The following is a 23,346-nucleotide window of genomic DNA, read 5'->3' as shown; positions in this document are numbered from 1 at the left end:
CATGAACCTATTAACCCATTCACGGAGCAAAGTAAAGGTTATCTGCATTACATGTGCTGTTCAAATGCATCAGTGTGAAAGAAAGACTGAAGGCTGAATGGGAGCATCTAAAGAGAAATCCTCCATAGTGGCTTCATTAGCCGTAACCCTACTCTGTGGGAGGTAAGAGAATTCACTTTCACTGGTTGAGACACTTTCGGCAGGGTATGGGAACACACAGGAGGGACACAGACAGGTTTTTTTTCTTTCAGCACTGCAGCATGAAAGGATGTGAACACACGTACAAGACAAGAAATCAAAAGAAGTCAACTCACAGAACCTCCAAGTCACGCAGCGCTCGAAAGACTCCATCTTCAATGCAGCTAATCTGGTTGTTGTCCAGTTGCCTGTAGAAAGGAAGGAAAAGTCAAAAGGATGGCTGGGTAACAAAGCTGCCTTGGAGAAGCAGGGTCCAGGCTTTCTTGTCACTAAGGTGTCCCTCCACCCCCTTTGCAGTCTCTGCTCGTCACCCAGGAGGAGACTGGTTTGTGGAGTGCTGCTCGCTCTGTTGATACGGGCTGTCTGAGAGAGCTGCACACACTACAACACACTCAAGTCTCTCAGCTCTCGCTAAATATTAATTGAACATTTTTTTAAAGGCAGAAGGGAGTAATTTCATTACATTATGGCATCCAATCCATTACAGGCTTTTACCATCATGTCACTGCAACAATTTCATTAAGCTAAAGGCCCGTAAATCATGTGAGGTCATTTTGCTGCCCTCAGCGACCTCCCACAATCCCATTTTTTCCCCCTCTTTACTGGAAGTTGCAGTCCTCTGTCCTGACACAGTAGTAAATTTCTGCCTTTATCTGCACAAGAGCTGCACTGGTGTCTGGGGAATAGACCAATACCAAATTAGACTCCACTAATCTCATTTTATAGTCTTTTATTATTCTAAGCAGCACATGTCTGTGGTGGTTCAGAGCCTCAGTGAATTGTTCTCGGTCCCATCTGGGGAGTCCGTTCTTTTGAATCATCATTGAATGAAATATTTGGAAGTGGATTTGGTTTAAGCGGCATTGACTGCTGCAACAGGCTCCCATTATGAAAACTGAAAATCAAAAGTCATTTCCATACTAAAACAGCTTCATTGACATATCTGAATGTCTGAGCGCCAGTGTGCACTCACCCTAATGAAAAAGGTATTCATCATGTATCTGCTATAGTGAACTGCTATAGATTTACTGTACCGCATTTACAAATTGCTATCAAAATATACAGTATAGCTTTTACTTAACAGGCAATGAGCAATACTCAATTGCATTGAAATGGATCTGCAGTGTCCTCGTTTGGCTCTAAATACTGTAATTTAATGTACGTTAGGACAGGAAAAGCGCAGTGTTATTAACCATTGATATCATCAATAAAACTTTTCCTTACAAATTTCAGATCAGCTAAATGCTATTTCACATCAAGAGGAACCTGCAGATGGGACTTGCCCTTGGAACAAGTTTCTGGTCCCCACACTCATCCCCAGTCATGTGATACAACATAACTTAGAAGTAAACTCACAGAGTAAAAATAACATATAAAGCCAGTGCTTCAATGGAAACAGGAAATTTACCTATTATCTCTTTTGTGATTTTTAGTGTCTGCACCTGAAAAACTAAAGGCACATGAGTGTACTGCTCAGGCGCCCATATTTTTGTTTTTCGATTTAAAAAAAATGATACTAAAATAAGTGCTTTTTTCTTATATACTGAAAAATTTGTCCTTGAGGCATCCATTTAGCTGATATGCACATTTTACCCTTATGAAAAAAACATAAAAAACTCTTTTTTAGGCTAGCTCTTTATGGCGCGTTGCCATGTGGAGTTTTTGTTGCATTTTTAAACACAACCAAAATGCAAGTGGCCAAAACACACATGTGCTTCATTGGATTAAGCTCTTGATCACCTTTGGTCATGACAAATAAATTATTGCCTTCCCAAAAAAGGGGATGAATTATTTAAAATCCATAGAAGCAAACAATATTTGGGAGAGACAATGGGAAGGAGTGGTAGTCGTCACTGCCCCCACCAGCGTACAGCAAACCAACCACTGTACCTTGATTTCTGCCATGTTTGACTGGTTCAGGCTACTTCATACCTGGTCTAAAAATCAGGGCAAGTTTACACAGTTTTCTGGTGGAGACCTTAGGGTGATGTCACACATGGCGTTTTAGGCCGTTTTTTGGGCCATTTTTAGTTTTGAAAACGAATTTGCGCAATTAAAAACAGACAAAAACGCATGCGCTTTCAAAAAGCGCATTTCTTAAAAACAGATGCATTTTTTTACGCATGCGTTTTTGACAATCAGAAAACGTACTAACTAAAAACGGCCCAAAAACGGCCTAAAAATGCAATGTGTGACATCACCCTTAGTAATTTCATGCCCCTGCCTGCCCCACTCCCACCCATACGGCATTACACCTCATCAAACCCAAAGTGGCGTATGTAGTTGAAAACAGCTGAAATTCATGTGAAATGCTGATTTTAATGAGCCTTGTCTTCTAGAAAACTAGTAAATCACCCCTATGTTGTGCTATGTTGCACTGCTGCAGTGGATATACATTCAATGGCTGTAGAAAGAAGTTGGTAGTTTTTCACACAATATTTTGGAACACTTTATACCTATTGACTCTGTAAATCACTCTGTATGTACAAAAAGCAATTCCAAAAAGCACTGTATGAAAAACCCAAATTTAGGTCTTATCTAACTTGTCTTTTTCTGTCCCTTGCTTGTCCTTGGCAGTAACTCTTCTCTAAACAAATTAAAATAATGCCTACTGCCCTCTAATTCTCTTAAGCGAGGCTTCCTTTTGTCCTTTTCTTTGTGCTCTGACATTTGACTTGACATCAGCTGTCCTAACAGTCCTGTTAAATCTAATTCTTCGAAAGCAAGCCACTTAGTAAAGGATGCACCTGCTGCCCAACAGGGAAAATATGATAACATCAACTTATATACTGGGAATAAATGTGCACACTGGTCCACACAAGACATAGTTTTTGGGTGCAAATGTGCTTCATTTTGATAAGTGCCAGATGGGCCATGCCATGTAATGTAATATTCAATCCAAGACCTCATTACTATATCAAGGTTTTGTATCAGTGATTCCTCCAAAACTGAGAGTGGAGACTATACATTATAAGGTATGGAGTTAAGGTATACTGGAAAGTTAGGACTCATTCTGTGTTTTGCACCCATGATTGGTTTAGGCTCATAGTAACGGATGCAATTCACAGACCAAAACACAAATTTTTGCATAAGATCTAAGTCTAAGAAAGAATTCAAATACTTGATGATAATTTAACCAATATTTACTCATGTCTTCTCAAATAATGCTGCAATTTTCCCACTTTACAGTAAGTAAATGTATTTTATAATGTAGTTTGGGGGCAACTTAACCAGAAGCTGGTGTAATGCGTCCTAAAACTGCTCCTGAAGATACGTGTGAAGCAGTCACAATGCAAAAGTTGAAATCTTACCCTGCCACTGAGAAAACTTGTCAGAAAGCTGCAACAGAAACCAGCCATTGGGTTGTATTTTGCCAAAAAGTCTTCCCCTGCTGTTCCTGGTCTAATCTTAGGGTTTGCTGTATATCCAAAGATTAAAGACAAAGGGGACATTTACATAAAGTGTCGGTGTCTGCATTGGCTTTGTTACCGACCTGCTCACGGAAAGAAGATACACATTTAATATTGTGGAGCTGTGCAGAGACATTTCTGGCGCAGAGACCATTTTCTGTCCCAGGGACCAAAATCTGTCCCGAGCACCAGAAATGTGTCCAACAGTCCCTGCTAGATCAGTTTTCTTTTGGTCAACTTTCTGCCAGTTTTCAGCGCCCAAAAAGGGCTGCGACACATATTAATTGTGTCTGAGTTTCCACTCCGCCAATCCACACCCCTTTTCGGAGAAGAGACGGAGCAGGCGGAAATAGGCATTTTTTCTTGCGCCGCCAACTAATAAATAGGTGTGAGAGCAGAACATGTGGTGAGAGCGCCACAAAACTGGCGGAAACGCCATAGTAAATGTCCCCCAAAAACTTTGCTTGCTGTACTAGGTTTTGTGCTTAAAGCATTTCTCTCACAATGGAGATGAATTTTGTGAGTTTTCTGGTTGTTTTTTTTTTTTAAAAGACCAGCAATTAGCCGAGGAAATTATATACTATAGTGATTAAAAGGCAAACTGTCATTAAAAAGAAGCATAAAAAATAGAGACGCTTACTCATAGATCCACGCACCATGACTGTGGTCTCATATTTGTTATCTATGGCCTCCTTCTTTCTAAAATTCCTCCAACACTCCAAAACATACTGGAAGGTTGATTAGATTGTGAGCCCCATTGGGGACAGGGACTGATTTGGCAAGGTCTTTGCAGCGCTGTGTAATCTGTGTGTGCTATATAAATAAAGGAATTATTATAAAATTATGCAAACGGGCCTGAAATGCAATAGGGAACATTACCAAAGTCCTTCCATGCTGTGGCTTCACAGGCTCTTACACTGTAACAGGAGCACTTCCCCCTCCCAATATGTGAGATTAAAACAGGCAGAGGGAGTGGGAAATTATCAAGGGAGAAGTGGGGAGTGCACCTACACAGTGTAACAGCCTGTGAAACCTGGGCGCAGACTGGTTCTAGTTATGGCCTCCATAGTACTTCCGCCTCATTAGCATAATTTTAAAAGTCAATTTTATAAGGAAAGAGGCCATGGACAACAAATATAAGAAGATTACCACATTAAGGGCCCCTAGTGTGTCATCCTTTCTTTTGATGGCAGATTTAAATTCCCTAAGATTGTAATCAAACCATCAAACATGGTGTCAGACCATGCAATAAAAGAATACAACTTTATATAGTTTCTATACTTTCCCAATGTAGCAGGTGGAATTATGCTACCACACTTTTGTTGGTCAATGGATTCAAGCAAAGTTGGTCAATGGATTCAAATGACTTCACAAAACTCCCTTCATTGTAATCCTCTATCAACATGAAAGGGGATAACAATATAATTGGTGACCTGATCACTGATCGCCGGAAATACTGCTGATCACAAAGTTTTGTTCCACCCATAGAACTGCATGTTCTGCATCCATCCTGCTGCTCCATTCAGTGTCTATGGATGAGCTGCCTGTCTGGCCATGTTTAGGTCGGATCCTGCAGGGGAAGGCTCAGCGGAGAGCTATCATGTAATGGTGGTCATTTTTTTCTTTACTGTGTCATCTCTTCTACATCCATACAGGGACATGTAATTTGCAAAATGAATGGCAAATGCATGTTTTCTTCTTAGAATAACATGAATGAAATAGTTAGCTCAGTTTCCTTTTAAATAATTCTCTGTTGCATCTACTTGGCAACGGCTAATATTAGGTCTGATTCATTCTACAGCATTAAACAGTTTTGCATGCCATAATGATTCCCCTTTAAGTAACCGGAACGTAATATACTGTATGTGCCAATTATACTAATTTATAATTAACAGTTAAGTATTTCAATGATTTAGAGCCCCCTGATACAGACTTCATCTGATGATACATATTCAGTGCAGACATTATGTCTTAGTCAAATTATCCTAGAAGAAAGAGTAAAGCAGTTTCCATAAGAGCACCTAAATTATTTTATGGAAATCAAACTTACAGAAAATATATAATTAAAGATAATGTGGAAAATATATCTACTAGGAAACGTCTATCATTTTTGACCAGTGACTACAAAGAATCACCCTTTAAAGGGGTTTCCCACGAACTAAAGTTAGGCCCTATCCAACTTGCTGATCAGTTGGGGTCTCCGTTGGACCCCTCATCGCTCCGTCAGATTAATGGAGCAGACGGACGCGCATGACCATTCTGCTCCATTAATCTCTATGTAGCTGACAGAGATCGGTGATAGTCTCCATAGAGATTAATGGAGCAGAACGGTCATGTGCGGCCGTCTGCTCCATTAATCTGACGGAGCGATGAGGGGTCCAACAGTGACCCCCATTGATCAGCAAGTTAGGCCTTATCCCGTGCATAGGGCCCAACTTTAGTTCATAGGAAAACCCCTTTTAACTCCTTGATGCCCCATTCAAGTTTGGGTCTTATGGACAACCCTTTTTTTCACTCTGCTTTTCTCCACATTTTGAAAGCCATTACTTTTTTTGTTAACTTCTATCAAATAAATTTTTGGGAGAAAACAAGCAATTTGGTCACCGTAATTGGTGCTTACTTTGTGGCATAAGGCTGGCAACATTTTGAGGCAGATGTCTACCTCAAAATTCGATTCAAACCACGTAGGAAAGCTGAGGTTGAGATTCATAGCTCATTTGCATTCTGCAATCTCTACGATAGTTGACTGAATTTATATAATAGCCTTAATAACCGTAGCTTTCATAAACTGATCAGGCAATATCGCTAAGTAATTGATATACAAAACAAATAAGAACAAGCACAAAACTGTAACAAAGAAGAGGTCACCATGATCAAACATTGTAGTTGGCTCAGGAATGATGAAACAGCGGTGAAGAAGCTCTATACATGGATGATGTGTACTGACCACTGCTGAACCATATTTATAAGTCTCCAGACAAAAATACTGCAACTGGTTTATGCCAATGGTTTGAGTTATGGCATTATGGCATTAGCGCTCTATATCTTGTATCCTAATACAGTATATATGTAATCTGTGGTGATGACATCCACTTAATGCTAGTGCTTGGGTTATACGGACTGTTATAGGAGATAAGTCCTAAGTAGACACTCTGCTCTATGATCACATAATATATACTGGTTAAATTGATATACATTAGTATTTACTATTCACTGATAATCTCTCACTAAGGTGCCATTGTGTCTAACGGTCAATAGAATTCCAAAAGTCCTCAGTTGTGGAGCGAACCACCATAAACCTAGTAACAGCTGAATAAGATTCTCTTCCTGTGCTACAGTATTTTCAGTGGTCTTAGGGTGCAAGTGGGCAGGGTCTTCTCATAGCAACCTTTAGACATGTGAACCTGTGAAACTCCTGTTCTTCTTCCTGATGCCCTCTCAGCCACTTACAACTACACAGCATTATACTGCACCAGATGTATCAATTTGGGCAATGCTGGATAGTAAATGTGGCTAAGACTGTCTAGTTTAACTTTGCCCCTTCTATTTAGTGTCCTAGTTTTATGCTAGAAAACTTCTATAATGCATTAATGGCTGTTGGCATAGGACTGCTTTGTGGAGTGGCCCAACAGCGTGTAGAGTCACTAGCCTCAATGGTGACATTACACCCATGGCAAATCACCGAACAACTTCAGCAGTGATGTGCAGTGTATGTGCTGGCATAAATATACAAATATACACAAGACCACATATAGATAAAAAAACTAAAAAGTGCACCACACAAGGTGTACTTGGCCTCCCAGGACCTGGTGTGTCCTGGGCTCCCTGACCCAAAACTGACCAAATAACAATAGTAGCATTCAATGCAAAAGAGTCAAAATGCTAAGTATAACTAAATAGAGTCAGACTGCAACAAAAAGTATGAGCATAAATGAAGTAACCAGTGCCAAGATATGCAAAGCAGCCCTATTGAGTAACTGCCTAAAAGCCTAACATATACAATACCCAATGAGTGTCTACATAGCTCGGTAAAGGAGGCAGGTAGGCATGCTCAGAATGGGGGGAATGGTGCACTTTTTAGTGTTTTTATCTATATGTGGTCTTGTGTATATTTGTACATTTATGCTTGCATTATTAATAAAGATTGTGTAATAATTTTGTAATAATACATATCCTCCCTTGTCTTTTCTGGTGGTTCAATGCATTTTTAGGATACGTGGACTACACCACACTTGTTTACATAGGTAGTGCCTGTCCCATTTGTAGTTTGGTCTCAGTGTATGTGCTGATCACTGAATAGCCATTGGTTGAAGTTTCTCGAACAGCATCAAGAAGAGCCGCAGGATCGGGTACTAATTTGCCAGGGCTAACTTTGTGGGGACAGTTATGTTTATTTTACTTTTACCAGCTGCATTTATTGTTTTTGTTTGAGCTAGAGGACCCCTTAAAAAAGTTGTAATAACTTCATGCTCTGGTTTGGTAACATTTCTGTTTTGATAAGTGGTGATGTTCCTCCAGTACTCCAGGTCCTCCGTATGACACCCTTGACATTGGATTTTATTATGTGTTGGTTGTCATCACGTTGCATCTCAATCTGACTCATTTGGCGATGTATAACCATTGCAGATGAATTGCTATTCAGAGCCATCCATTTGCTCCACACTTCATGTGTCATCCTGTATTCTGTGCTTGAATGTTGTCACCAGTCTATGGCATTGTAAAATTCTTTCCATTTTACTCGATGCTTTCTAGGGAGACAATTATACTTAGAAGATTGTATAAGCTTGGTCCTTGTCCGCCACCTGCACCTTCTACATCTTGTTCTGTAACAGCACGTGGGCGATGACTGACATTATCTGTCCATGTGAATCAGGTGTGTTATTACATCTTCCTCTAGTAATGCACGCTGCACATTAACATCTTACTTCTATCTTGACCTTGTTGGACATGACATAGATATATAAGGAATTTATCAAGACTGTTAATTACATGTCTACTTCTTTGTATTCTGCAAACATTTTCAAGCTTCTTTTCATGACAGAGCAAGCTGATGTAATGAGCAATAGAACAGTGAACAGATACATGACTGTCTCCATAGCAATTTGGGCAGTTTTCCTGGTTTCCCTAGTTACTCTTTTGACCGATAACCATCTGTTATTCTTCTGGGCTTCAGGCCCAAGAGAAACAATAGACAGAAATGATAGAAGTCATATTTTTTACTGGAAAGTATTAAACATTAAAGCCAAATATGATAAGGGAAATGACAGCTACAAGTTATTAATATATGTACATTTCTGTTATTATTTCAGAAGATTCCTTTGTTTTTTAGACTTAACCTCCTAAGGGGATTCTAAGAGTTAAAACTTTGGAATGTTTTGTTCGTCTCAAGGGGAATACCACTTACCACTTAGGGAGCACAGTTTTGAGGTATGGATAGGCATTTGTAACATATGTAGACCATACTGTTTTTGGTGTGACAGAGATATTAGACATTAGGCCCTCAATATGTCAACTATTTGGCTTGATAAAACTCCCCTAACTATGAATAATCCAAAAATGCTAAAAATTATCTTATTGTGGGGTATTCAGTTTTGGGGAGATCAGTAAGCCTGTTTGGATTTATGATGTAAGCTTAAATGGTCATATTTCTTCCACTAAATTTGAGGGGCAAAGCAAAAAGTTTCATTTGTTATATTTTGAAGATCTTCTTTACCATTAGTTGTATCACAAAAGACCTTTCTCACATTTACTGTCACAGAAAGCACTGGACTCTGCCCAACTCTGCAGAGGAAATTGCATTAATGATGATCAAGTGTAATGGCACACTTCCACCCAGAAGAAGTACAAGTTTGTATAAAACCTCCCGTTCCCTCCCCCACAATCAGTCTAAAATTATAATATGTCTTGGCAAAGTTGGTTTTTGCTGACCTCTGATTTCAGATCAGAGCCAGAATTATTCTGTGTAAAAGGTTTGCATTTAATTTACTGTAATGAACCAAATGAGAAAATCAATAAGCAGGGGAGAGAGTGACTGTCATAAAAATGATATAGATGCTGGAGTTCACTGTGGTCATGAAGCTATTTAGTAGTTTAATTAAAACCACCGCACTTCTAGAAGGATAAAAGCCCTGTGACAGCTTCAAATCCATGACCGGGCAAGACGTCCAACAAGTGAATTTACTATAGAGCTATATGAATGGAAATGAAATGCCCGGACAAATGAGAATGAAAACACGGAGATCTGCCCTTTTGCAGAGCTATCTGGATGTTTTATTAGAAGTGAAGTTCAGTCTCTGATCAGTCTTAGCTATGTTTTACCACAGAAATAATCCATGTCCTGCTGTAGATCTGCATCTGTGGCTCTACGCTACTTAGAAGTGTGCACAGGCACATAACAAAAAAATCATGGGCCCCTGGGGGAAACGTGCAGCCATTTTACCCTGTAGCAGTTTTTATTGGAAATTATAAGATTAGGAGACTCTAAATAATTTTCTATGATACAATTAGAAGACATATTTTAAAATGGCAGAAATTAGGGAAATGGATTGTGATGGGCAGGAAATGTCAAAGCGGACATAATGGGCCCCATTTATCAAAACCAATGCAGTGTTTACTATGTGCAGTTTGGCAGAGTGCGACAGATTCATCAAAACTCGCTGTGTATTATTAATCTGGCGCCCCCTGCACTGCCTTGAAAGTCTGCACCATTATTTTTGGTGCACTTGTACGTGTTGCAGAAATGTGTCAAAGACAAAATTGTGGAGCACGTCAGTAATAAATGTGGCGCAAACTCTGACTAAGCAGTAACATTGTCCTTGCGTCCGTTTTCTGCAAAGTCAGACAGAAAACGGACGCAAACACTTTAATAATGCTTTTGTAAAAAGCCACACTGACATTTATATGCCTGTGGGTGCGTTCGCACATTTCGTTAACACGTGGCATTTTCAAATGCTTCACAACAGCTGAGAAGAGGAGATTTGCCTAATTGCTGTAAACATTGCATTTACAAAATGGATGTCTTAATGTGTTAACATAGTGGTATAAAACACATGCTATAATGTGGTGCCAACGCATGTGTTACCATCGTGTTAACACATGCATTTTGTATACACAATGTTGACCGCAATGTAATTCGGCAAAACTGCTCTTCTCAACAGTTGTTCTGCGTTTGAAAATGCATGTGTGACCTCACCGATACATGAAGTCCTTGATGTTGTAGAGCACATGTATTTATGTCTAAATGCAGGAAAATGTAACCAAGTGGCTTCAGCCATTTTATATTCCTGCTGCTGCTACAACACACACGGTGGTATAATAACTCTGATCTCCAGAGCGAATATCTAGCACTGTCTGCAGCTTTATATGGTCAGATCTGATGACAAATATTTTTTTAAAGGTTTTCACTGGCTAAAATGTACTGACGTGGAGCTCCTGACTCCGTTACCCAAATATGTCAATACTGTATCTCCCTCTCTAATGTATTTTTTTCTTTGTGTATTAGTTATCTAATGATATTCCTTGCATTTATACTTCTCCTGACTTTTTGTGCTTCTACTGTTGTATATTTCTTGAGTTATTATTTCAATAGCCTCTATTTTATCAGATTCAACTATAGCTTACTGTTATTTTTATTACTTTTAATTTAAAAAAAATACATCTAAAATACAAAGCTGAGTGTATGTATGCATGTGTTTGTGTGTATGCTTGTACGTGTGTCCGCTAAAGGAATCTGTACCGTCGGATTTACAATCACCAAATTCTGAACAGTCGCTCTCTTTTTAGCCGTAATGTCCACCCCCGTGCTTTCCAAAATCCACTTAACCACCATATATAGGAGCCATTGTCTGCTGCTGCTGCTGGCCGTTGGAAGCTGAGCCGTGAAAGACTGCCACCGAAAGAGACTGCCAGCGACATACAGCCACCGAAAGAGACTGCCAGCGACATACAGCCACCGAAAGAGACTGCCAGCGACAGTCTATAGATTCATATAAAATATTTTTTGTTAACCCATTCTATTTTGTGGTAGCTAAGAGCAGTTATTTACTATCCTGGGCAACACTGGGAGCGACAGCTAGTAATAAAAATATTCAGACGTTGAAAAGATGACATGGGTATTCAAATAATTTTTCATTTTCCATGACAGAAAAGAAAAAAGGTGAGATCTTGTATCTATTGTAATCAATAATGTTCCATAGAAATATAGCTGCCATGTCTCTGTCAAGACGTTTGGCTTTGGTCCCTCAGTCAGCTACCGTTGGAGGATCTTGATATCTGATTTACATGCCGTACAAGTTAAGCCTTATTGATCCAAGTAATTTAAATTCACTGAGAGTCCCACACATTTATACAAGTTCCTGTCCAGAAATTTTACTTAAACCTAAGTAATTATTTAAAGCTGTCACAAATGTGGATTTATTATCAATACTTACAGATTCTTCACATCAGTTATTCCGCGGAAGGATTTTCTTGGGAGGCCTTGGATTTGGTTTTCACTTAAATCTCTGGAAAACACAAAATATGATATAGATATGTTATAATTACAGCTCCAAAGAAGTGTTTTTCCGTTTATAGTGGCATAAAACATATTTTCATAGAGTCTTTGACTACTGCAGAATGAAAAGCGGTAGGATGTCCGTAAATTTTTTTTAATTTTTTAAATTTCCTCATCAGTCAAGATCAGAAGCAGAAACCTGAAGGTCTTAAAAAGGCAAAAAGGTTTTTCATGAGCAAAAAGACATTACCTGTCACAAATGGACCCAACAAAGGAGGGGGTACTCTTAACCAATAGAACTGACAGAGGATCAAAATTACTGGTTGAAGATCAACTAAGTAACAGTAACCACAACTGTAAACTTCAACTCTAAACTTAAAACCCCTAAATTAGACAAATTTCCAGACCCAGATGGCATACACCCCAGGGGGGTAGTCATGGGATTATGTACTGTGATAGGCAGATCCTCATTTTTAATATTTGAACATTCCTTAAAGTGTAACTTTAAAGTGATAAGGATTTTACTAAATTCTCTTATGTGATTTCCCCTTTCAAAAAAAAACAAAAAAAACAGAATGATGCCCATATTGTACTGCTCTCCCCTTTTCTTTCCGAAGTTATTAAATGACATCTACCACCAGAAATCCAACATAGCCGTGTCCCGCCTTCTGATCACTGCCGGTGATATAAGTCTGAAAATCTTGCACAATGAGACTCCTTGTGCAGCAAAGCTCCACGAGATTTGCAGACTGCTGGCTGCCGTCATCGTGCCAGAAGTCTGAGTGATCAGAAAGCAGAACCCGGCTTAAGCCTGAGCACCTCCGGGTCATTAGCATATTTTAGACATTAAAATTCAGTGATGTTAGAGCCCAGATATTATATGATACTGAAGGTGCTCTTTACTTTATATTACTCACCACTAGGCCACACCTAGTTGCGTATATTAAACCTCATTAGACCACACGTAGTGGCGTTTATTAAATCTCACTAGGCCACACCTAGTGGCGTATATTAAACCTCACTTGGCCACGCCTTTTTATGGTCAAGGGATTTTTTAAGGATTTCTAAGCTTGTGCTATACTGAATAGTTATACTTACTGACATCTCATATAACAAAGGGGTTTTCTGAACACCCTGGTCTTCAAAGCCCCTTTATATTCAATGTATGCACTCATATGAAATAGACTATATTGCTATGCCTTGTGTAGATCATGTAGACATATGTAACATTCTCTGGAACATGTGCTCTTTAATTAAGTGTGCCTATAAAGCCTATAGAATACAAAATAAGTTTAAAAATATAATATTGTATCTTCTGTCTTAAGTATTATGTCACTGAACAGAAGACCAAACTCATCTATTTTATATGACACTTTGCTTGTAAATGTTATTAATTCTGCTTTCTACGGAGACAATGTCCCCAGACTTTACCCATAAATCTTTAGGACTGTATATTGATTTCATAAATACCTCTAGTAGGCTGACAAATGACAGCTTTAATAGCATTACTGATGCAACCAAGACAAAAGTTCAGGGATGGGTGCTTTATTTTATGTCTCTGGATTTTGGTCATGATTAAAATGGCTTTTGTTTTCTAACCTTCCATTGTTTGTGAGGTAAAATGCTTTACTCATTCACAATAAATCACCACTTGCATGATAAGCTAACTATGAACATTTCCAATTACAAATGAATGTTACATATTAAGGGGTCCTCAAATACGATTATTTTGTGTGGTATAACAAAGGATGTCAACACTCTTTAGATTATAAAGCAATTGTAGAACTCAAAACTTGAGCATACAGCATTTACTGTATGTCTGTCAACTAAAGGAATCTTCTAGCTTCATTTTTCTTCTTCAAATAGGAAATATGCTTTTATAGGATACCTGTAAATGTCTCCTGACATCTTTATGTCAGGACAATAAATTGAAAAAAAAAATCTGGAACATCTAAGAAATATGTGTTGGGCCATTCGATGTTTATGTGTGCTACCTTTTGGGTAACACTGTCCAATCACTGCTGACTGTATAGGGACACTCCCTCTTGACAAGGCAAATGTCAACATGTATTTAGGAATGTATCCATAAGAATAGAGACAGGCCATAATTAAATTAAAAGAAGAAATCCTGTTCCAGTATTGAGTGTTGACTGGTGCTCTTAAGCCCTTTAAAACCAAGTTTTTGGGATTTTTTGGAGTTTCTGATTTTCACTCCCATCCTATCACAAGCTGTAACTTCTTAATTTTTCGCTTACAAAGCTATATGTGGGCTTGGCATATGCAAGACAAACTGTACTTTCTATTGGTTCCATTTAATATTCTGTGTCATGCACTGGGAAGCTGGAAAAAAATTCCAAATACGATGGAATTGGTAAAACAATACACTTGAGCCATATTCTGATGGGCTTTATTTTTATGCTTTTAATTGTGCATTTAAAAAGCAACCTCTCCTTTATACTATGGATAAGTATTAACGCATAGATACCTAATTTATATAGTTTACATTAGTTTTGTCTTAATACCTATAAAAAAATTTTTTTAAAATGCCTTGCGTAGCCGTAACTCTGTAACTTTTTCTTACTTTAGTATACCGAGCTGTGTAAGTTGTAATTGTTTGTTGGATAAGATGACGTTTTCATCGATACTGATTGGTGCCAGCAATGACCGTGGCAGTTCCCAGCAGGTGTCAGTTGTGTAATACACTTGACCACTGGGCATATGGAGAGGGCTCGATCCGTGTGCCCTCTCCATACTCCCCTTCACAGCCGCCCAACATATATTTATGATGGGTGGTCATAAATGGGTTAAAGGGAACCTATCGTGAGGATTCCAGGGCAAGGAAATAAATGCAATTATGTTCTTCTATATTCTCGGAGATTCAGCATTGAAGAGAAAATGATCTTTGTAAGCTGCATACAAATGCAACAAGCCACAGAGGTGGAGAGATGTCCCTTCATTGCTTGATTGATGTCACATGTGCAAGTGCATCATCTGTTGGGTGGCAGATGCTGAAGATAGCTTAGGATTTACTAGTCCCATGGTCCATTATTTAAGACAGGATGGGACATCTCCACCTCCACAGGTCACTGTTCAAAGATGTTCTTCTGCATAATTCTGGGTCTCTCAAGATGTAGAAGAATATCATTGTGATCCGGTCCTGAAGAACAAGTTGGTGAGTGGGCCTAAATTCTTATGACAGACTCCCATTAAAATCAACTACCATTCTAAAATGGGAACCATTTAGTTTCTTCTCATGTGTCCATTGCAGTCAAATATTTATGGGCATTGGGGTTAAAGAGGATTAATAAGGGTATTGATAAAATTGTTACTGTAAATGAATTCTATTTTTGTCCAGGATTAGAAAGCCTGGGCTGATCTCTCCACTGAAGTAAATAGAGATGAGGTACTCCCGGTCCCCTCTGGCGACAACTGTCATTGCCAATCTCTGTTTGTTTACAGTGGCCGTGGCTTCCTTCTAGACTACTGCCACATGTCTGCTACAGTTTCAGTATGTAGCAGGTGCGCAGAAGTAACTGTTAAATTTAGCCATTGAAAAGTTGTTCTTAGTGTCAAAGGAACAGGATTACAATGAACCCAACAAACTCCATTTTACTCTGTAAATGTGTGAACTACCTCAAATTCGGATCAGTACTTCAATATTTCATAAAACACAATGCAGTGCTTGTTTCTACTAAAACTGCAATGTTTTGTTCTCGAAGGGCCATAAACCTTATGACTAAATAAAGGGCAAAGACATCTTCCGAGATTAGTAACCTTCATGGTTTTATTGATGATGTCATTTTACTTCTCTGTCTAGTTTGAGAAAATATAATTTGCAAGAAACCAAATTAATAACCAGCTTTGAAAATCTAGAGGAGAATGGGGACATATGTGTGAGTCATGGTATAAAACAGGCAGTCAGCCTACTCCGGAAGGGCAAGGAGGCGGCCTCGGCACTTGGGAGGAATTGAGAGCGTGCTGAAAATGGTAATGGAGACTGACATGATATTACAAACAATTCTTGTCTGGAAACTGAATGACAAGTGAAGATGACTTTACAAGAGGACACATCTTTCAATACACAACTTGGACTTTATATAAAACATTATATCTACTGTATAATTACAATAGTCATTAAAACATGAGATGGAAAGTAGTCTACAAGCCCATTGCTAATAAGCCAAATTATCTCTGCGCCATTGACCATGAGGGTATAAGATCTTAGTAGAAGAATGTCATGATTTAGTGTCTAGAACTATGCTATAATGAGCATATCTTCCTCTCCAGCCAATGTTGCATGTTCCAGAAGTCATCCTAGCTCTGCCTAATGCTGCCTGAGTGATCTCATTTATTTTAATTATTTAAACCTAAAGGAGAATGGAGAGAAACCCAAGAGACTCAAAATTCCATGATGACAAATCTAAACGTATCTAAGCAAATAGGAAAAGTGGTAGACTTTGAAATGTGTCGCTGAAATACTGGCCACCCACTGAACTGAATATATTGCTTGTTATACCACAGCAAGGTAGAGCTGCTAAATGTTACATACTGCAGAAGAATATGTTAGGTTTACTACATAAAGATACCTTTATAATAGAGATAATGGTTGCCGATCGAATTGTTTAGCTTCAAAGAATTGATGCATAAAAGCCTCACCAAACTGTTCAAAAGATTTGATATGGGTCTAGATCTACTCAGTCCGAACCGATGTTGTTCCAATTTTCCAGGAAATTATTATAAAACCACCGCTCTTCCTATAACCGCTTAAGGATGCAACCATTTTGTAGCTGAAGTCTAAGCCCCATTTTTTATAATCGGATATGTGTTGCTTTATGTGGTTATAACTTTTGAATACTTGAGTAAGTGAAAGTGAGCCGGTTTCTTCATCACATCGGGTACTTTATGTTAATGGTATATTACGATTTACAAATGAATCATCGCTTTTCCGTATTTTCAAGAAGATTTCAGAATTGACTTTTGCGGGGATAATTTTTTCAAATGAGCTTTGACATTTATAATATTAGAAACAAACCCATATGAATCAGCCCATTTGCAAATCTGCAAACTATTAAAATCAAAATGGAAGCAAAATTAAGAATCATCTAATTTTGTTGGTAATGCATTCATTTAGCCCTAAAATTTACATATTCACAAAAATAAAAAGAGAAAACCCACCTCAGAATTTGTTTTACAATTTCTCCCAAGTTTGGAGAGCGTTACTTATATGGGCGCACAGCAAGGCCCAGAAAGGGAGGAGGCCATGCAGCAGTCAATTTTGCCCTACAGAATTAAGTGGTTTTTAGTTGGTACATTGGTGCATTTTTGTTAGCTGAAAAATATATGTTTTTCTGCCGTATTGATGAAAATGTATTAACTTTATTTGTGGGGGGAGTAGAAAAAAAAATCAATTCTGTAAATGATTTTTAACTTTTTTTTTTATGTTCACTGTATAACCTAAGTTATCTTTATTTCATGCGCCAGTATGATTATGGCGATACCAATTTCTATATGTTTTCTCATGTTTTACTAATTTTGTAGAATAAAATCTAATGTGGGAAAATAAAACTATAATTTTGGCTACTCCATTTTCCAAGTGGCATAACATTTTTATTTTTAGTCTATAGAGCTAGTTGAAGCCATGTTTTTTTTTTTTGTAGGGGCCATTACATTCCATACAGGTGGGGTTTGTATGGTGATTTTCACTTTTTTAAATGTTATATGTCACTTTTATATGCATTAGTGTTTGGGGGGCATTTTTATTAGTTTATTATTATTTATTATTTAAAAACATTTTTTTTTATTTGTCCCCCTAAGGTACATGAACAAGCAATGATCAGCATCCCCCTGAAACAATGTGAAGGTTGCTGATGGGGGAGGCATGTAAATATGTAAATGTAGTGATTGTATTGACCACAGCATCTGACTGGTTAACACAGCGGTAAGATACAGCTGACAACCTGTGTTTCCTAAAGCCGGTTCAGCTCCGGTGACATTGACACCTTGATGTACTAATACTCAATGGAGTTTTAAGTTACAGCACTCCATGCAGTAATCAAAGAGCACTTTTTTTTTTTTTTTAGAAAACGCTCAGATGCCTTCTGTACATTTTTTACACATTCTTTCATTTTCAGTTAAAATTCTGTTACAAGATTAATTTAAAGCATATGATTAAATATTGAGATAAAAATCGGTTCCTGAAAATTGCCAGGTTCATATAGAAGCCAAGAATCACTGAATAGATTTGCTCATCTCTGCCTCTAAAGATAATGCCTAAGTAGTCTGCCAGAATTCCCCTTTAACCCCTGCACATGGATTGGAATAGTTTCTATTCACTGACAGTTGACCCAAGTTAGGAAGAATTAGTTGTGTGGCACCGAAAGGCAAGGTCATCGGCAGTCTGAGTTAATGGGAATCTAGGCATGTAGAGGTCAGCACAGGTAGAACAGGGTAAAAGTGGGTGTTTCACAATGGACCATAAATACCTGCTGTATATATTCATGTACACTTTTATCCTTCTGCGATTCTTCTGTGTATACATTAACCTTGAGTGATAAGTGTACATTGCATACAATCTCCGAAACCACGATACATGGGGTCTTCTGCAACGACTTGATTTTCGATACATCAAAATAGATTTATTCCTTACTGGTTGCCAAGTGTCTTAAGTTTTCCCAGAAGACTTCTTCATTTAATTAGCTTAGTGCTTTATTAATATAAATATTCTGCTATTGATCATAAGAGGAGCTGACGCAAGTTTGAGTCATGCATACATCAGGTCCATTTAATGGATCTCCACTTAGAACACAAGCTGGCTCTAAATCAAGGTAAGTGGGAAGAAGTGCTCCTTGGGGATGACAAGGCTGAGCTGAATCCATAACATTTTTACTCAGACATCCTTTTTTTTTTCCTTTAGCAGCAAGCCCATGGAAATGTTATGAAAATGGCCTTGTCGTCTAGGTATCAATTAAGAATGTCAATACCTTAATTAAATCGCCCATGCTTAATTAGATTTATGCCAGAGGATGCCATTACTTGCCATAATAGGGTTTTTGGCTGACGTTCAAACTACTGAGCGAAAGGGTGGGAGCGGATAGTGAAAGCAGCAACACATAGATATATATATATATACATTAACTATTGCATTGTCAGCTTACTATTTACTTGTGTATTTAACACAGAAAACTTTTCATAGCTTTGTCGAATAAACTATAAGAAATATTATATATTTATATATACCGGTATATAGCCTTTGTGCTTTAAACAAGACTTGCTACTGTGCTAGAAAATCTATGTTACGAGACTATAAGACACACAGCATCATTTGGGAAGGTTGTATTTTACCAGTTATCAGAAATCCGTGACACAGGAAGCCAAACCAGAACGACGGCTTGACATATTTATTTCTGGATATGTCTGCGTTGATAGATTTATCTCAATCTTTCTCATTTCAGACACCGGTGTAAAGAAAATGTTTATTTCATTCAATAATAAAATGGTAATTAAGGCTTATGAGAAGCTCAGTCATAAATTTTTCTTTTGCAATATTACTGAGTCAAAGTGACGGAAAATTTGATATTAACCTATTCAAATCTTTTAACAAAAGAGACTGATAAAACACTATTAAATGTCCCCTTTGTCTTCAAGACAAATTAAAATTAAAAAAAAAAAAATTGATGTGATTTTTGATAAATGAGAACATTGCGAGCTTGAGCCATTGTATATAATGCACTTACAAGAAATTATGAATACTGGTATATGTGTGAATATAAATATAGATATATACTATATTTATCTTTCTTTTATCCTAGAACAAGAAAAGGATGCCTTAACATAGTGTGTTTCTAAAACTTTGTTACACACATAAAATATACATTACATAACACACACTGTATACACACTTAAACACATGCTCCTGCAAATAATGTAACATGTTACCAGAACGATTGATCCGATTCCATCATAAGCTTTGTGATAGTTCATTTGCCTGGAGCCAAAATACTCATTTCAAGCAATTTGTGGTTGAAACCTCATTAGAAATAATATCAATTTGGCAGCTCTGGTTATTGTTCCAGCATAGCTACAATGAGCATATTGAATCCAGTGCACACATCCCCATGTAGTCCTGCTTCCTGAATGCTCCATGTTTGCTCATTCGATTACAGTAAACGCCATATCTGAACTGAGTCACTACATCCCACGGTCTCCAGTCTTCCCTGAAGGTAAATGAGTTATCTGCACGGAAAGGTTTGACCAGACATCTACAAGACATCTAGATAACATTTACCACTCTGCTCACTACATGGTGCTTTATTTTATGTCATTTATATGAATCCACATACTGTGCAGTGCTCTATAACGTATTACACCTAATCCTGCTGTACTTGTACAAGACTTGTACTTGCAGCCAAGTACAACAAGACTTGGCTGGAACACTATGCTATCAAAACTCATAGGATGCCACATTTGTCCTTAACATGCTGTCAATGGCTCTATATAAAATCAGTTAAAAGCCATTTATTTTGCACTGTAAAACTTCAGCACGAATAGCAATAACTTCGCAGTGCCGCACATTGAATATTGTGGAACCCAGCAGAGGGATCTCCTTATCCTGGACTAACCCTACCAGTAAAGCTTGTGACATAAATTGTGAAAATATACCCAAACCAAATGCGATATACAGTGCTGTTTACTGGCACAAGTTAAACAAGAAATAGAAAGACTAGACTGTCTTATAATATTACATTACGACCATCCAGCTACAGGCACTAACTGTGTAACCTTGCTTTGCACTAGTCTACATTTTATATAGTATTACTAAAGAGAGCAATGTCCATTTGGTATGTGACTAAAGGGTCTTTAACATGCGCCAATTATCTGAAACATATATTGTCAACAATAATGCAAACTGCATGGGAAAAGCTGTACCAACAATCCATTGTTCCCATAAATTTATGCACAGAACATATAAAAAGACTTACAAATAGGTGCTGGTCACAATGGCCTGTGTGAAAGGATCTTTACTGCACATTAAGCACAGGAGAAAAGGGCCTCCTCAACAGGAACAATAGTATACCTGTATAGTCATAGTCCTTCTTAATCCCATAGTATATATGCTCAATGAATGCAGGGTGGATCAGTCCTCCCTCTAACTACTACTTGCTCTACATATACAGGCAGTCCCCTACTTAAGAACACCCGACTTACATACGATCCCTAGTTACAAACAGACCTCTGGATGTTGGTAATTTACTGTAGTTTAGCTCTGGGCTACATTAATCAGCTGTAACAGTTATCAAATGTGTCTGTAATGAAGCTTTATTGTTAATCCTGGTTCTTATGACAATCCAAAATTTTTTGAATACAATTGTCAGAGAGACCAAAAAATTTTTTGCTGGGGTTACAATAATAAAATATACAGTTCCGACTTACATACAAACTTAAACTTAAGAACAAACCTACAGACACTTTCTTGTATGTAACCCGGGGACTGCCTGTGCACACATAAAAACAAGTGAATAGGAAGTAGCCAAAGGGCTTATGCTACCCTTCTCCTCTCCTACAAAGATGTGCTGGGAAATGGGGGGCGGGCTGTTCCTTGATTGTGTAATGTCATGAAACATTTCCATCCTTTTTGTCCCTGATATCAAAATAAAATATACATAAACACATAGAAATAGTTGAACTGATTAGTCAGGTAAAACCATAGGGATGTGAAGCAAACTTAATGGAGGAAAACTGACAGTAAAACCACATGAATCTCCTTGTCCCTGACAATGTTGTCTTTCTCCTATCTGCATGACCAGCTGGGGAGCGGGGCAAGTGAAGGGCAGGCCAGGCCCATCACATTTACTATATTATTTGCCGAAAAACTGGTGAAGGCTATATAAGAAACTCTGCCAGTTCTGATCTGGTCTACAGGTCGCAACTGGTGGTGTTTGCGCCCATATTCACTTAGAGGCCCGAGCCTTTTAGTGAATATTGGTGCAGGAGCGCTGGTGAGGGGAATTTTAAGATTGCTGTTCTAAATGCCAGTCTAAATGAATTCCCCCCAATGTGTTATATCATATTAAATTTTAACTAAAAAAATGCAAAGCAAAAATAGCTGATCTTCTACAGAAACAGAGCAGATGCCAAGCTGATAGCTGAGTACACAACCCAAATCTAATGAATAGCGGGGGAGAAAACACATGTAGAGGGTCTCAAATGCAATCATGTAATGGACTAGATGGACAGAACATCAATAATTATAGATAGCACTTTAGTCTTCCATGTTAGATCTGCACATTGATATTTTTACAATATTGTCAAGGCAACAAAGAACACTGCAAAGACATTAGCTCAATCCAAACTTGTAAATATGAAACATTATAGACTCTGAATGATGAAATACTGGATGTATACATTTACTGTATGGAACAGTATCTATGCCAAATATTGTAGAAACCGAATATTTACACTAGTACAATGAATAATTCCAAAGACCTATAAGTAACGCCATCCCATTATCCTCATGAATATGATATGATCTCTTAACTCCCAACGCCAGGATCATCAGGGATGAGAATTATTTACCTAGGGACAGGACATAGCTGCTATGGCGTTACCATAGACACATGCTAGGCAAACTCTCCATTCAGCCGCAAAAGTCTGCTCTCAAGATGCAGTTTGGCTTTCAGGACACGACCTGTGGATATTATAAATGCCGGAGATGGTAAAACCCCTTAATCACCTTGTCACAGTGCCATGTCTGACGTTTTGCTGACTATGCAGGAACACACCTGCATCTTTTACTTCTTTCCATCATCCTTGCGTCACTTCCACAATGACATTTTTACGTACAGAGAAGAACTTGTCAGTAGAAGCTTTTACTTCAGCACAACCAGAGAAACATTCATAAACTTTGTGGATGTGTTCTCCAGAGATTGCACTTTTATGGTGCTTTATTTTTAGGAAATGTGTTGAATCAAGACAATGCCAAATTCTATATTTGTGATATGTATAGATGACTGGTTTAAAACTGCCTGGAGGCTCAAATCAAGAGATGCAGGACATCAGTTCTTTATGATGTTAATTCAACACCATGAAGTTAAAGGTTGTGTGCAACAGGATCCTGTGGAATTTCTACCAGTGATGATTAATACATTTATCACACTGGTCCATTGTAATGTCTAGAGGGTACACCAAGCTTTCTGGCTTCTTTTCAAGCTCATATTATTTGCAGTGGTTGATGGGGCCTTAAAAGTTTCC

At 38.1% G+C, this 23,346-nt stretch overlaps 1 protein-coding gene across 1 annotated transcript in view; it reads right to left on the bottom strand.

The window, feature by feature from the left end:
• SLIT3 (slit guidance ligand 3) overlaps positions 1 to 23,346 on the bottom strand; it is a 315,456-nt gene that overhangs the window by 112,409 nt on the left and 179,701 nt on the right. The window contains exons 5-6 of the mRNA XM_072145924.1: positions 12,038 to 12,109; positions 315 to 386 (exon numbers count right to left, since the gene is read on the bottom strand). Of these exons, the coding sequence (XP_072002025.1) occupies positions 315 to 386; positions 12,038 to 12,109 (144 nt within the window). The remainder of the gene's footprint in view (positions 1 to 314; positions 387 to 12,037; positions 12,110 to 23,346) is intronic.

This window comes from Engystomops pustulosus, chromosome 4, assembly GCF_040894005.1.
Source record: "Engystomops pustulosus chromosome 4, aEngPut4.maternal, whole genome shotgun sequence".
Taxonomy (NCBI): Eukaryota; Metazoa; Chordata; class Amphibia; order Anura; family Leptodactylidae; genus Engystomops; species Engystomops pustulosus.
This window is presented reverse-complemented; position numbering and strand designations above follow the sequence as displayed.